The sequence below is a fragment of the Cajanus cajan genome, chromosome 8, assembly GCF_000230855.2.
Source record: "Cajanus cajan strain Asha chromosome 8, NIPB_CcT2T_4, whole genome shotgun sequence".
NCBI classification, from domain to species: Eukaryota; Viridiplantae; Streptophyta; class Magnoliopsida; order Fabales; family Fabaceae; genus Cajanus; species Cajanus cajan.
Window position 1 is genome coordinate 52,139,539 of NC_138524.1, and position 16,551 is coordinate 52,156,089.

Consider the following 16,551-nt stretch of genomic DNA (forward strand, 5'->3'; position numbering starts at 1 on the left):
GAATCGTGTGCCCTTATACTAAGGAGGCTTACTAGACTTTGAACTCTCGTCATCCTTCCAAAAAAAGGCAAAGTCTACATCTTCTCAGACTTCTTCCAATCTAGAAAGATGTCATTCCTCAATTCAAATAGGAGATTATTGAAATTTTGAAAAGGAAGCACGCAAAAAAAGGAAATTGAAACAAAAAAAAAGACAAAAAGAATTTGCTTCAAAAGAACATAGTTTAGGAAGCTAAAGAAAACTCCGCTGATGAATGAGAAATCATGAACTTACGGAGTTTGAAAAATTTATAATAAGCACCCTTACACCTCCAATTCATTATCAAATCACTCCAAACCACATCTTTCTTCTCTGACTCATCAACCTCGTCAATAAAGATGAAAATTTTGGCAATCACCAAAATAGTGGGGAACTCGAAGATCCTATTGACGGTTACTTCTGATGGGAATAGCAAGAAGAGAATTTGAGACGAAACGAAGACTAATTGCAAATTAACGAACGAGCAAGCATGTTTATAGGGACATCATTCAAGCATGAGCTTCTGTAGCCTGCAACAACATCATCAAAGTGCACTGAAAGATCCTGTACAAAGAATGTTTCTCTAAACAAACAAATCAATGAGAATGATATTTGTTGAATTTCTCAATCATCTTTGCATCCTATTTTGCACTTCATATAGATAACATGTCTTCCTGGTAAATAATAAATAAGAACAAAGAGTGAAACCGAACCTGTGCATGTTAATCGAATAATGAGATCACTGGTAATCAAATGCAAACTTGATACATCAAATTGAAGCACTTAAAAAACTAGTAATTACGCAAGAAGACTGGGGGGCATAACATCCCCAAATTGATGATTCAAACATTGAGAGTTCCCCATGCGGAAATGACAACTATTGGGATAAAAGGAATGATCAAGAATGGATGAATCCTTGCTTCTAGGGAATTACAAGACAAAACCCAATTGAAGAATAAGGGCATTGCATGACAAAAACCCACTAGGACAAAAACTCGTAAAGGGCATCTTAGGCAAAAATTAGGGTAAAGGAATCAAAATCCCGATAGGATACATCCTATGCAAAAGTTAGGGATATACATATATATATATATATGTAGAAAAGCAATGCATGATCAAGTTGAAAATCGAAAGGCGGCTTGAGTATTCCCTTTAGAAAGCAAGAATTCATAAAGGTTTCACTCCGAAGTCAAAACACCCACATTCAAGCAAGTGGGAATGCATTCCTAACGTAGTTCAACCAATTGTCAACCATGCCTCTCTAGGGAGCAACCTCAGTTAATCTCTCTTTGTACGGATCACGAACTCGGGGCATGCCCGGGCCTCCGAGCTTTGCTAAAGGGGCACATGTAAATTGGAAGTACTGTTTTAAATGCCATAACATTCTTTTATTTCTCTTCTCCCTTCAAATATTCACTCTAGGCCTCATCCATTAACCCTTAATAAACAAGATGTATTTGCGACAAAGATGTTACTCAATAATAGCATGGAAAGGATAACAAAGGAACAATCAGGAATCCAAACATGACTGGGTTTAATAAAAATAGGGCATCCCATACAAACGCTGCAAAAATGAAAGCCCGGTAAAAATCCACTAAGGGGTGCTACGCAAAATTAGGGCAAGATCTGTTAGGGGCCCACAATCGAAAAGGACAACCTAGGCAAAAGTAAGGATCAAAAGAAAAATGTCTGCTAGGAAACACATCCCAAGTGACCTAGGCAAAAGTTATGATGTTAAAGCAGCAACCTTAGTTGAAAACCGAAAGGCAGCTCCGGGGAATCATTCAATCAGAACACGACCCCAAGTCATCCCTCCACTTTCCAAAAAGGCTAAAACACAATGATAGCTTCCTTGTAGCAAATATGTTTTGTTTGATAACCGTAAACACCAAAGCCTACCTTGGCTAGCCATTCTTCTAAAAACCCCTTTTAAAAAAAATCCCTTCTAATAAACCTTTGCGAAAAAATACAAACATCCCCTTTCTTCTTTTCTCTTGACCCTTATGGCATTAAAATGGTACCGAAAAGATACACAGAAAATGCACAGTGAATACTCACAGAGGGAAGGCTGAGACGTCTCCAAAAGGAGTTTGAAGATGCTTGACTATACATTGACTAGATAATCAAGGAGCCACTGAAACCTTGAGTTCAAAAGAACATATCCCGGTAATAATAAAAAACGGCATGGATAAAAAGGAATCGTCAACATTAACCTTTACGCGCACATATTAATTTCCCGACATAAAAAAAATTGAATTGCATGTTTAGGACTAAACACATGAGCATAAACTGCATCACATGCATATGAGATAGGGGCATATGGAAGGGTGTTACACAAAAAAAAAAAAATAATAAAATCATTCTTGTCTTGCATTTTCATTGCATCCATGCATTCTACTTGCTATAGGTCAGAAGGAGTCATCATGACAAAGCACTTGTAAAAGCTCAATAGTCAAGCATGAGCCAAAGTGGTGTCAAAAACAAACCCCAAGTATTCTATATGCCCACTAAACAAAGACATATCAACAATGGAATAGAATGAAATCAACCAAATAAGCAAGCCCATAAGCAGAAGGAGGCCATCGCGCCTCACTTCTCAACCAAATGAAGGATGATCCAAGAGAATTCCCAAACTAGGAATGGTTTCCTCACCAAAGTAGGAGTGGCTTACAAAATAATACTCATCAATAAAGATTCAGCAAATAACATCATGGGAATGGATCCTTCCACCAATGATGACAATATAGAGAAAAATTAACAACATGAGAAAAAGGCAAGCTTCGTAAATGTTGAAAAAAACCAAAGCATTTAGAAAAATAGCAAAAAAGGCAAGCTTCAAACATGAAAAAGTCGTAGCTAAAAAATGAAATTCAGAGAAAAAAAAATACCACAAATAGGCGCCTGGAGAGGCATCACAATACTCGTATGGTAGGGGCAGTACCAGAACCCCTATCACCCATTTAATCCTTTGCCCACCATCACAAGGGCACCACCTACCAGCAATCCTCGTCTTCATCAGACGCCCTCCCAAAGAAAATGGGCAATCACATCATCAGCATCAGTAGGCAGCCTAGAGAGGCCAAGCATAATAATACTCAACATGTACTCCTTTGCCCACCATCACAAGGGCACCACCTACCAGTAATCCTTGTCTTCATCAGACATCCTCCCAAAGAAAATGAGCAATCACATCATCAGCATCAGCATGCAGCCTGGAGAGGCCAGACATAATAATACTCACCTATCTAAGGGTGAGGATACGAACAAATACACCTATCTAAGGGAAACAACGTAGAAGCACCAAAGAGATAAAGAAAAGACCTGGACAAAATATCTACATCTTTACTTGCCTTTGGAAAAGTAACACATTACTGTTCCAAAGGACAAGTAAAGAGGGGCAGCTGTAGACACCCAATTTCGTCCAAGGGCATACAAACAAGGAAATGGACCTTTGTTATGAAGGGAAGGAGCTCTCGAAGCATGCAAACAACAAGACAGGACATTAGAAGGCCTAAAGCCCAAATAAATTGGTTTTAGTGGCTTGGAACGGGCTGTTCCAAAATCGGAATGGGTCGTTCCAAGCCACAAAAAAGGCCTAAAATCCTAGTCTAGAACGGGCCGTTCCAAAACCAGAACGAGTCGTTCCAAACCAAGCAAAAGGCCTAAAAATCTTAGGCTGGAACGGGCCGTTCCTAAGCTAGAATGGGCCATTCCAAATTGCTAAAAAAGCCTAAAAACTTAGTTTGGAATGGGCGATTCTAGCAAGGCATTTTTGTGTTAATCTCAACTCCAGAACGGACCGTCCTAATTTCAGAACGGGTCGTTCTAGGGTAAGACTTTAACACATAACGTTCAGATCCAGAACGGACCATTTCAGATTTGCAACAGGCCGTTCTGGCACCCTTCTGATGCCTATAAATAGACAACTTGGGCACAATTCTCAAGGACCTCAAAATTTTGTCCAAAAATTCTTAGGGCTTGAAATTTCTCTTTCTCTTCCTCCTATTGTATTTCTTGAGATTTGTGAGGCATTTGTGTAGTGTGAAAGGTTGCCACAAAGCACCTAGAATTTCTATATTGGAAGATTTAACAAAGCTTGCTACTAGGTATTTCAATCAATCTTCTTATCTCTCTTTTATTTCTTATTTTTGATAAGTATTGTTATAATAAACACAATCATGTAGATATTTCAGAGTCGATTGTTTAATTTAAATTTCAAGCATGTAAATAATCATCAATAAAAGGGGATTTAATATTTATATTATTATTGCTTATGATGTTAACTTCATCATAGGGTACCGATTAAGGGTGTTGTAGGGGTGTTTAATACCTTCCCTACACGTAACCGACCCCTAAACCCAATTTTGGCTATTAAGGCCATTATTGGACTTTAAAAAAAACTTTTTTTTCCAATGTTTTGAGTAAAACATTGGTGGCGACTCCTAAGAACCTATTTTCAAAATCATTGATTAAGGATTAGTCTGTCGTCCGGGCATTCCTTAATTGATGAGATTTTCAACAGGATGTCTAAACCATAGGTCGTGAGATCGGAAATTTTTGGGTTGCGACAATGGTTCATGGAAGATTGAAGGAAAAATTTTCAAGAAAGAGATTTCTTCTTATATTAGATGATGTTTGGAATAGAAAGCAAAATGAATGGGAAGCTTTGAAAGCTCCTCTTCAACTTGGGAGCCAAGGAAGTAAAATTGTTGTCACTACATGTGACATGAAAGTTGCTTTAGTTGTCGGATCAAATAAAATACATCTCCTAAGTCAGTTAAATGGTGATCATTGTTGGCAATTGTTTGCTAATTAAGGTGAGTGTCATATTGAAATGAATCCAATCTTCTTGTTCAGATAGGAAGGAAAGGTGCCCTTCAAGTACAGAGATCTTCCACCCTTTGGCTGTCCCATTGCCCTCTAGAGTGGATAAATGAGGGGGTAGCTTGATTATTTCAGCTACCTTATCTGAGGGTATATCCTTGATGGAGTAAATCCCTATGGATTTGGGCCATCTAATCATCATGTTGTATTCTTCGATGGTGGGCACTAGATCAAAGTGTAGGAGCTGAAAATAGTGAAGTGTCGGCTTCCAGAAGTGCACCAAAGATCTCAGAAAAGGGGGGAGGGTCAATAGATACTTTCAACAGGTCAAGGATCCTTCTATATTGTTTCTCAAAATTCTCCCTAACTTCTTTTGGAATTAAAACGCACAAATTGCTGACTCTTGGCATTGCATAGTTTAAAATATTCACTTTCCTTAATGGTCCACACATGTTACTGTCTATGCCTTCCATATCTAGGATCATGAATGCTTGATTAATCTATTATTCTAAGAAAAATGCATAACATGTGATTTTTTGCCTAAGTATTATCATGTTTTAACTAAAGGTTGTGATGCATGATTTTTGCTGTACATTTTTTGAAACAAACTAACCTATATGGTTTTTTTTTGGTGATGCTAGGATATATAGAAAGGTGTTAGTATTTTTTTCATATCCAATTGTTGGCTTATAATCCTTATTCATTTGAGATAATTGTTACACAAAGAAATGCAACATAGATATGCTAAAATAATGTACACCCATGAACAGTCATGTTCAAATCCATGGTCTGTGGTTCCCGTCAAAGAAAGTGCTTTGTATAGGAAGGTTCTAATTTTCCTCACTAGTCTTTAAAGGCTCTCAAGGTACCCCCATTATAGGGACCTAGTATCTCTGTCACCGTCATCTGGCAAACTCTAAGGTATGACGTAGTATTTTGTGCTAGAGTAACTGGTTATCACCTTGAGTGTGATTTTCAACAAGGCTCGTAGGCTCCAAGGCCATTCTTGGGCCGGTCGTATGTCAACCACTCCCTATGTTTACACACTCATGCCCCTGGGTATAGAGGGAATTATTGTGTGCAAAGGTTTGTGTACAATTGTTTATTTCAAATAGATGCAGAATTTAAACACACATGCAAATATTCAAGCCAAGTAAAATAAATACATACAAAGTAAACAAAATAAAGGGAACAAATATTTGAATTATTATTCTTATTTTGCTAATTTCATCATTTATTTGGGTTTGACCCTCTTTAAGCTTCCCCAACGGAGTCGCCATCTGTTGAAACCTGAAAAATTCTGATCTTACCCACAGATGGTTTAGACCTCCACTTAAAAATCTCATCAATCAAGGAATGGCCAAATACCAGACTAATCCTTAATTAATGGTTTTGAAAAATGATTCGTGAGAGTTGCCACAGATGTTTTACTCAAAACATCAAAAAAAGAAAAAGGATTTTTGAAAAATGCCAACTTGGCCTTTACAACCAGAATTGGGCTCGGGGGTCGGTTACGTGTAGGGAATGTGTTAGGCACCCTACAACGCCCTAATTTGGTACCCTTATGATGAAACTAGCACGATAGAGAATAATAGTTTAAATATTCAGTTCCCCTTATTATTAATGGTTATTTACATAGTTTAAATTTAAATTATCCAACTTACCCTAAGACGTCTACAAAATTGTCCTTTTTCAGTTATAGCAATATTTATAATAAAAGAAGTGGAGAATGGAGATGAATGATTGATGGGAATACCTCTTGAATGAGCTTTTATAAAGGGTGCTTCAAATTTGTAGATTTGAGGCACTTTTTGGCTGCCTTTCACACTATAATTCACCTCACAAATCTTAATAAATACAAAGAGAGGGGGGGAAAGAAAAGATTTGAGCTATCTGAGACTAAAAGCAAGTAATTCTCACTCCATCCTTTTTTCGATTCTTGAGCATTATGCATGAGGCTATTTTTTATAAGCGTCAGGTCTGACCAGAACGATCCGTTCTGGTTATCAAAATGGGGTGTTCCGGATGAGTTTGTTACGAGTAAAATTTGAATCTGGAATGGCCTATTTCGAAATTGGAACGACCTATTTTGGATTTGAATTTTACTCGTAACAATCTGGGTCAAAACAGCTCGTTCTGGATTAGGAAAAACCCATTTTGACCTAAGATTTCTAGGCTATTTTAGAAACTTGGAACGATCCATTCTAGATTGGGAACAATCCGTTCTGCGCTCCTAATTTGACCTCTTTGGGCTTTCGGGCCTTCTAATGACCTCCTGGTTCATTCTGATGTTAATGGGCCATTTCAGTGTTGTGTTGGCTCGTTCTGACATCCTATTTAGGCTTTTGGGAACTCTTTTGTCTCGTATATAAGGCCTATTTCATTATTTGCATATCCCAGACTAAATTAAGTGTCTATAGGAGGCACCTTGGGGGCCTCAGATTGGTGATAATAGTTAGAGCCACCTAAAAATATATATGCAACTTTCTACAGGGACCTCAACCCATGGATGCACGTGACTGTTCGTGGGTGTATGTTGTTTGAACATGTGTGTTCATTATTTGTATGTATTGTTTGTTTTCCAAAGGAGTAGGCTAGAGTTTTTTTACAAATAGTAGTAATTAGGGTTTAAGCTAAACAATACCCTTTTAAGCATGCTTAGACCATCATTATAAAGCATACAACATCATATAGGCATAATCCCTATTTATGATAAAAGCATGTACAAAAAATATATATCGAATAAACGCGTTATCATGCATCATTCTTCATAGAAATAAAACATGATAAACGTAGGCAATAAATACAATGGCATGCAAATTTTAGGCTAACCATTGACCCATCATTCATTTTTATTTTAGATATGGAAGGCTTAGGTAGCAACATGCATGGCAGTTGAAAAAGGTGAATATTCTCAATCAGCTTATGCCAAGGATAAATAGTATCTACATATTAATGCCAAGAGAGGCCTGCCTTGACTTTAAGAGATGCTATGGGCAGGTCCTTGACCTTTGAGGATATATGTCGATCTAGCCTTCATAAGAGTCTTGGTGCACTTCTGGAAACCTAGTTTACACTGCTTCAAGTTTCAACATTTTGACATAGTACCCACTCTAGAGGAGTATAATCAGATGCTCCGATGGTCCAAACCAGTTGGGGTCTATACGGTCAAGGAAGATTATATTTCAGTTAATAGAGTGGCCAACCTAATTAGATTGCCTCCCCATCTATCCACCTTGGTAGGAAATGGGGCAATTAGAGGTTGGAAACATACTATGTTGGAAGATCACCTTGTTAGTTTGGCTAATAGTGAAGATTGGTCAAGCTTCAATAAGACTCTGGCATTGATCATGTTTGAAACGATGCTATTCCCCTTCCATGTAGGGGTAATTGATCATGTCGCAATGGACGTCTTCTTCGCCTAGGACATGCATGCAAGAAGTCTCATGCCTACAATTTTTGCCAACACCCTACTTTTAGTTGAGATTTGCAACCAAAAGTCAAGGAAAATTATGAGATGCTGCTTCCCAATGTTGTTCATATGGGCATTTTACGCTAACGACCATATAGGAGCACTACCCGATCCTTTGAGAAGCTTCTCCAAGATTCCATGTCCAAGGAAACATGCAACAGAATGGAAAGACGAAATGGAAAGTCACCTTACCATTAACTGGACGTGTCCATGGTTCCACTTCAGAAGTGTTCTAATATGGTGTGGAGATTTTTCGAGTGTTCCTCTAATGGGTCTGAGGGCATGTATAGCCTATTTCCCAAAGCTAGCATTGAGGCGTGGTTTAATATGGCCATTTGCTATTATAAACAAAAACACAAAATCGGTCACATAATATTTACCTTGAACGTGAAAATTGTTATTATCATCAAGCAAACAAAAAATATGATAAGACAAATAATTAACTATTTGAGACAACTTCATTCATCAAATATTAATCAACAAGAAATAAAACAAAGGGATAGACCAATTAATGGAGTCAAAATCAATTTTTTTAGGAACATTATGTTAGGAAAGAACGCAGAGAGGCAATCAAGTCAAGAGAATTGAATGCTTAATTTAACAGATTGCTAGAGGAGAAATAAAGGAGAATTCAGTGTTTTTTTTAACACATTTGTAGATTTTAGGATTGGGTAGAATGAGTCTATGAGCTTCTTCTGTGGTTGTTTCCATTTTTTGCTTTTAAAAACTAAGAATCTTTTCCCCTCAAAAAAAAAAAAAAAAAAACTAAGAATCTTTTGAGTTGGACAACAGTCATACATTGGTTTTTGATCATGTGTTCCATCAATTGATCCATATAACCGGATCCACGAAGGGATCGATGCAAAATTTCAGATTATGAACATGGATGTTTGTGTAATAATCAAAGCCATTGAGGATTCAATAGTTGCAGATTTTGTTCGCTTGGATGCCATCTGGGAGAGTCACCAACTTTTGATGATGAGTCTGAAACAATTAGAAACAAGGATTGGTACAGATAGGTCAGAACATGATGAACAATCCAAAGTCATTTTAGAGTTTGAAGAGGAAAACACAACCACTAGGTAAACAGTGAGGAAAAATGGTAGATGTCAAAAGTGATGGTGTGGAAGTAGAGTTTGTTCAAATTAAAGAGATGGTAATCAATTGATTAATGCCTCATTTGGATAAACATATCCATAAGTACTTACAGGAAAAAAAAATACAAGGAAAAAATATTAGCTTATCCAAAGATACCTTAGAAGGAATCTTTTAAAAGAACCAGTTGTTCAATTCAGAAAGAGTAGACTAGAGGCCATGATAGCAACAATACTAGGAATTCTGTTTTCACAGTAGCAGAGTCATTATAGAGTTTAGACTCAATTCTTATTCAATTACCATGGAGTCCAATCCAATTAATTTGAAAATAAATTCTCTTGCGAAAATTATTAAAATAAGTTCAAAAAAATTATTATGATAGATTATATTAAGAAACTTGCTAAAAACAAGTTTAAATTCACTAATAAAATCATGAGCAATTTTTATAAATTTAAATAATTTTTTTTATAAATTATACCAAGAGATGTGGTAGAAAGGAAAAGTTAAGGATTCCTTAATACATTTCCATAATGAATAAAGTCTAAAAAATTATTAAAGGTGTTACAATAATTAATGGGTCTATCATATGAGTCCTCGCCTAATAAAACTAATATAAATAATAATTTTTTTTAAAAAAAGTATTTTTTATATTTATTACAAGATTATTTATCATTAATTTGTCTAGATTCAAAAGCTAATTTGAGTGTTAGAGTATTTTTTATTTAGGGTTTAAGGTTTAGGGTTTAGGGTTTAGGGTTTAGGGTTTAAACATGTATATCTTTTTCTCTTAACATGTATATCCCAAGACCTTCAAACTTGTTATAAAAGGAATAAGTAAGGACTAATGAGAATGAGAACTTCGACAACCAGAATGAAAGAGACACAATTATTTATGTCTCCTCATGTTGGTACATAATCTTTTGATTCTTTTCTAGATTCCTCATTTATTTTGTCAAGGTGAGCTTTTTCCTTCAATATTCTTATGTGTGGTCCACGTTCACTATATTGGCAAGTTTTACATTGGCTGCTAAAGTCCTAAGACAAAATTGGTTTCGGAGTTTAAATCCATTTCTAAATTCTATTTAAATTTTAAAAAACTAGTTTATGGTTTATCATTGTGTTTAGAACCATAACAGTTTCAAACCAGTTCACGAAAAGTCTAAATTGTTTTTTTTTTTTTTTACAAGTTTTATGTTGGTTGCCGAATACCAAACAAAAAACTCATTTTTGAGCTTACAGTAGGCTTACTGTTTATACACATACTTTATCTTCCATCCACTTTCTGTCTCATTTTTCTATATTTCACATTTTATCATATCTATTATCATATCAATTATTTTTTTTCTTTCTATTTTTATCTTCTATTTAACCATTTTCCACTATATCAATTAACAAGTCTTGAAAAATATTTCAATATTGGGAATATACTTAAATATTTTAAAAAGAATAAATTAATTTTGATAAAAAAATTTATTTATATTTCAAATATTTAGATTTAATATATTTTAATATATTTTTAATTATTTTATGATTTATTTCCTTATTTTTAGAATAAGATAATATTAATATTTAATTTTGTATCATAATTTTTTTCAATAAATAGAGATCTCATGAAAATTAGATTACATCTCTCTGATAAAAATATATCTTTTCAAAATATAAATATAAAATAATCCATTACCAAGAAAAAAGGAAAAAAAAAAAAAAAAAAAAAACAAGGCCACTCATTCATTCATGGGATCCACTCATGCGAATACAGCTAGCTGACACTGATAGAATTGTAATAACCTACTGTCTGTTAGTTGTATATATCTATCTATCAGTAAAGGCAATCATTCATTAAATAGATTATTGCTCATTTCATTAATTAATCAGTAATGTTTTACCAGAATCTGCAAATACTTAGCCCAGATAGAATGAGAGTATCTTGAACAAGTAAATTAACCCTGCAGAGTCTGGCCAGCGTCATCCCAAATACTAATAAATAAGAGTGAACCAAAATGCAAATAATGTAAAAAAAAATGTTATAAAAATATAAAAGCGGGGAAAAAGAAAAATGAATTTAACTAGTTTGATGATAGTCTGCAACACTTTTATATCACTAGACACACTATTATGGTCAAATATTGATAGTGATGACTGAAATTGACTAAAGATACACGTGGTCTACATTTGTGTGGTCGAGAAGATTCACATTTATTGGTTGGAAATAAAACTTGATCTATGGCTAATAATAACTCTGCTCTATAGTAAGATAGTGACTTTTCATCTCTCTGTGACATACTCAGCAGGTATTTTTATTGCACATGACTTTATTAACAAGGATCAGACAAGTAAGTTAAGAGCTACCAACTAATTCCATTTCATGAACATGCTAAATCTTGACCGAACATGTTTAAAACATATTAATTGACTAAACGTGCTAACTTGCTTAAATATTTCATTATGATGGATTATTAAGCTAATAAAGCTGGGGTGTTAATACATCAAATAAATTTGGGAAATATTCCAATTCAGGTATCACAGGTGATTTATGTATTTATTTGTGCTGTTTTAGTATTGTTGAAAATCTGCAGGACAAGTGTTTAACTTATTTAAGAAATAAGACCCGTTCTTTTTATGCTGTTTTCTAACATGCTTAATATGACAATTAATGTGATGGACTTAAAGTTTTGGAGGTATACTGATATAAATGGTAACTTCATTTAGTGATTGAAGGTAGACTAAGTTACCCAATGTCTGTGGTGTCGACAAGACTCAACAATTATTGGTCGACATAAAACAAAAAGATGTTCAAAAGCTGAAAGTAAAGCCATCATTCACAGAATAGCTTATAACTACTCATTTCATCATAATATTAACCCTGCAAGGCACTTGACGTGCACTGAGCTGCATTACAAATCCATTCCACGCCCTTTCTTAATTCCTACCATATATGGCAGCAACATTGGTTGGTGGTGCTCTTCTTTCTGCTTTCCTTCAGGTTGCATTTGACAGACTTGCTTCTCGTCAAGTTCTGTACTTCTTTCGTGAAAAAAAACTTGATGAGAACCTATTGAAGAAGTTGAAGAGAAAGCTGCGATCCATCCATGCTTTTGCTGATGATGCAGAACTACAACAGTTCAGAGATCAACATGTGAGAGCATGGCTTGTTGATGTCAAAGAGGTTGTGTTTGAAGCTGAGGATTTGCTGGATGAAATTTATGAACTCTCCAAATGCCAAGTGGAAGCTGAATCTCAGGCTCAAAGCATTGATGACAAGGTGTGGAATTTCAATTTCTCTATATCTCCTATCAGTTTGCTCAACAATGAAAATGAAATTGAAACCAGGATGACACAAGTCCTTGATGACTTGGATGAACTTGCTAACGAAGGCACTCATCTAGGTTTGAAAAAGGCTAGTGGTGCTGGGTTTGGATCAGTAAAGGGTAGTATAGTGTTACAGAAATCACCATCAACATCTTTGTTGAGTGAAAGTGTTATTTATGGTAGGAATGATGATAAGGAAAATATCATTAGCTGGCTCACTTCTAACACTGATAACAAGCTATCAGTACTTACAATTGTGGGTATGGGTGGGTTGGGTAAGACCACACTTGTCCAACATGTGTACAATGATCCAAGGATAGGGGGTTACTTTAATCTCAAAGCTTGGGTCTGTGTTTCCAAGGATTTTAATGTTTTCAACTTATCAAGAGCAATTCTTGACACAGTTACCAAGTCAGTTGATAATAGTAGAGAGCTAGAAATAGTTCATGCAAGACTGAAAGAAAAATTGTCAGGAAATAGATTTCTTCTCGTTTTAGATGATGTTTGGAACGAAAACCGACTTAAATGGGAAGAAGTGCAAAAATCTCTTCTTTTGGGGGCTCAGGGAAGTAGGATCCTTGTCACGGCACGCAGCACGAAAGTGGCTTCTGCCATGAGGTCAGAAATACACTTCCTGAAGCAATTACAAGAAGATCATAGCTGGCAGTTGTTTGCAGAACATGCATTCTCGAATGATAGTTCTCCGCCTACTCCGGACTACAAAGAGATTGGTACAAAGATAGTTGGAAAATGTGGAGGACTTCCTCTTGCCTTAAAAACAATAGCAAGTTTATTACAAAACAAATCAGTATTGGAATGGAAAAGCATATTGCAAAGTGAGATATGGGATTTAGAGCAAAGTGATATTATCCCAGCTTTAGCTCTAAGCTATCACCACCTTCCTTCCCATCTCAAAAGATGCTTTGCTTATTGTGCCATATTCCCCAAAGATCACAAATTTGACAAGGATGGTTTGATTCAGTTGTGGATGGCTCAAAATTTTCTTCAATGTTGTCAACATAGTGCAAGCCCAGAAGAAGTTGGTGAGCAGTACTTCAATGATCTATTATCTAGGTCCTTCTTTCAACAATCAAGCGAAAATGGAAAGGATTTTATCATGCATGACCTTCTAAATGATTTGGCAAAATATATTTGCGGGGACATTTGTTTCAGGTTAGGAGTTGATCAAGCAAAAGGTATACTCAAAACAACTCGTCATTTATCATTTACAACCAATCACACTGAATATTTTGATGTGCTTAAGAGTTCACAAGATGCTGAAAGGTTACATACATTTATGCCACTGCTAAGGGATTGGGGAATGAACTATCTTCGTGGTTATCGATGGCATTGTAAGATGTCAATAGATGACTTGTACTCCAAGTTTAAGTTCATACGGGTCTTATCTTTATCTCATTGTTGTAACCTTACAGAGGTGCCTAAATCTGTAGGCAATCTTAAACATCTTCGTTCATTAGAACTCTCCAATACTGACATAGAAAAACTACCTGAATCAACATGTTCACTCTACAATTTGCAAATACTGAAGTTGGACAATTGTACACATTTGAAAGAGGTACCCTCAAATTTGCATAAACTCACCAATTTGCATTCATTAGACCTCTCCAAAACTAAGATAGAAAAACTACCTGAATCAACATGTTCACTTAACTTGCAAATACTGAAGCTGAACAATTGTACATGTTTGAAGGAGCTACCCTCAAATTTGCATAAACTCACAAATTTGTGTCGCCTTGAATTAATAAATACTGAATTGAGAAAGGTGCCAATGCATTTGGGAAAATTGGAGAATCTTCGAGTATTGATGAGTTCATTTCAAGTTGGCAAGAGTAGTGAGTTCAATATTCAGCAGCTTGGAGAACTTAATCTTCATGGAAGCCTATCAATTGAGGATCTACATAATATTGAGAAGCCCTTAGATGCATTAGCAGTGGATTTGAAGAATAAAACACAACTTCTGGAGCTGGAGTTAAAATGGGATTATGCCTGGAACCGTGATGATTCAACTAAAGAGAAAGAAGAAACTATAATTAACTATCTACAGCCTTCCCAACACTTGAAGAAGTTGTCAATTGGGAACTATAGTGGTAAACAATTTCCACGTTGGTTATCCAATAATTCATTATCTAATATGGTGTCCTTACGGTTGTACAACTGTCAATCTTGTCAATGTTTGCCTCCTGTTGGACTCATTCCATTTCTCAAGGAGTTGGAGATTACAGGGCTTGATGGGGTAGTGGATATTGATGCTGATTTTTATGGGAGTAGTTTTTCTTCATTTACATCCCTGGAAACATTGAAGTTCCGTCATATGGAAGAATGGAAAAATTGGAAATGTCAAGATGTGACAGGTTCTTTTCCACGACTTCAACATCTTTTTATAATTGAATGTCCCAAGCTGAAAGGGCACCTGCCAGAGCAACTTCATCATTTGAAGACACTAGTTATCCAAAACTGCAAGCAACTTGTAACTTCTGCTCCCTTGGCTCCAGAAATTCGTAAATTAGATCTAAAGGACTGTGGAAAGTTGCAGTTTGATTATCATCCAGCTACTCTGAAAGAGCTCACCATCAACGGATACAACATGGAACCTTTGTTGTTGGAAAGACTTGGGCACTTCATATCTGATACTCGTCTTGAAGACTTGTGGGTTTGTTCTTGCCCCATAATAATGAACATTCTCATGAGTTGTTGTCACTCTTTCCTTGCAAGGTTGACAATTGATGTTTGTTGTGACTCTCTAGAGACCTTTCACCTAGATTTCTTCCCAACACTCAGGTTTCTCGATCTCAGTTGCTGTCACAATCTACAGATGATCTCACAGGTGCATGCTCATAATCATCTCAAGTATTTGAAAATCAGAAAGTGCCCAGAATTTGAATCATTGCCTGAACTCATTCCATCTCTTCATGAGCTATATATACAAGATTGTCCAAAAGTTGAGTCATTCCCTAAGGGAGGTTTGCCATCAAATCTAAAAAAGATATCTCTCTATAATTGCTCCAAACTTATAGCATCACTCAAAGGGGCTGTTGGAGCCAATCCTTCTCTAGAATCCCTGTGCATTGGAGAGTTGGATGTTGAGTATTTTCCTAATGAAGGTTTTCTGCCACCCTCTCTTGTTTTATGCATCTATGGTTTTCCTAATCTTACAAGACTCAACTACAATGCTCTTTGGCACATGTCCTCTCTCAAGATGTTGGTTCTGGAAGACTGCCCCAACCTCCAATGCTTGCCACAGGAGGGTCTACCCAAATCCATTTCATATCTTAAAATTTGTGGCAATTGTCCATTGCTCAAACAACTTTGCCAGAAACCAAAAGGTGAATATTATGGAAAGATTGCTCACGTTGAAAAAGTGATTATAGGGTAGTGATGTTGATTTTTGAAAAGGATAAAACATGTTCTTAGTCTTTTGTAACCCTTTTTAAATGTTATCTAAATTATTTTAACTTTATATATATATTTATATATATATATATTAGCGTTGGCTCAACCGAGTTGCTTCAGAAATTGGTCTGCCAATCATCAAATAAATTACTACCTTTATCATCCCCCTTCTTCTGGAACAACTTTCGTAGCATAATACTAAAAATTCCTAACAATTCGCACATACATTTTTACATATAATCACAGACACTATTTATGAACCATGTAAACCACAAGAAACTTTGTTGTTGACGATTTTTTCATCAAAGTGATGCACCCATTTAGTTGATGATAAAATATGTCTCTACTTTGGTCCTTTTAAAGCTTGGCAATCACCCCATTCTTCTTGTCATCCGAATCACTTGCACTTCGGGGAACAGGTT

The 16,551-nt window shown here is 35.8% G+C and overlaps 1 protein-coding gene across 1 annotated transcript; it reads left to right on the forward strand.

Moving 5' to 3' along the window:
* The first annotated feature begins 12,127 nt into the window (after nucleotides 1–12,127).
* On the forward strand, nucleotides 12,128–16,196 carry LOC109793315 (putative disease resistance RPP13-like protein 1). The gene has a single exon (XM_020352783.3). The coding sequence runs from the start codon at nucleotides 12,345–12,347 to the stop codon at nucleotides 16,110–16,112; it is 3,768 nt and encodes a 1,255-aa protein (XP_020208372.2). The 5' UTR covers nucleotides 12,128–12,344; the 3' UTR covers nucleotides 16,113–16,196.
* The last annotated feature ends 355 nt before the right edge of the window (nucleotides 16,197–16,551 follow it).

Bases quoted from the DNA above. Each gene is read 5' to 3' on its own strand.
- LOC109793315 (XM_020352783.3), top strand. From the start codon at position 12,345: ATGGCAGCAACATTGGTTGGTGGTGCTCTTCTTTCTGCTTTCCTTCAG.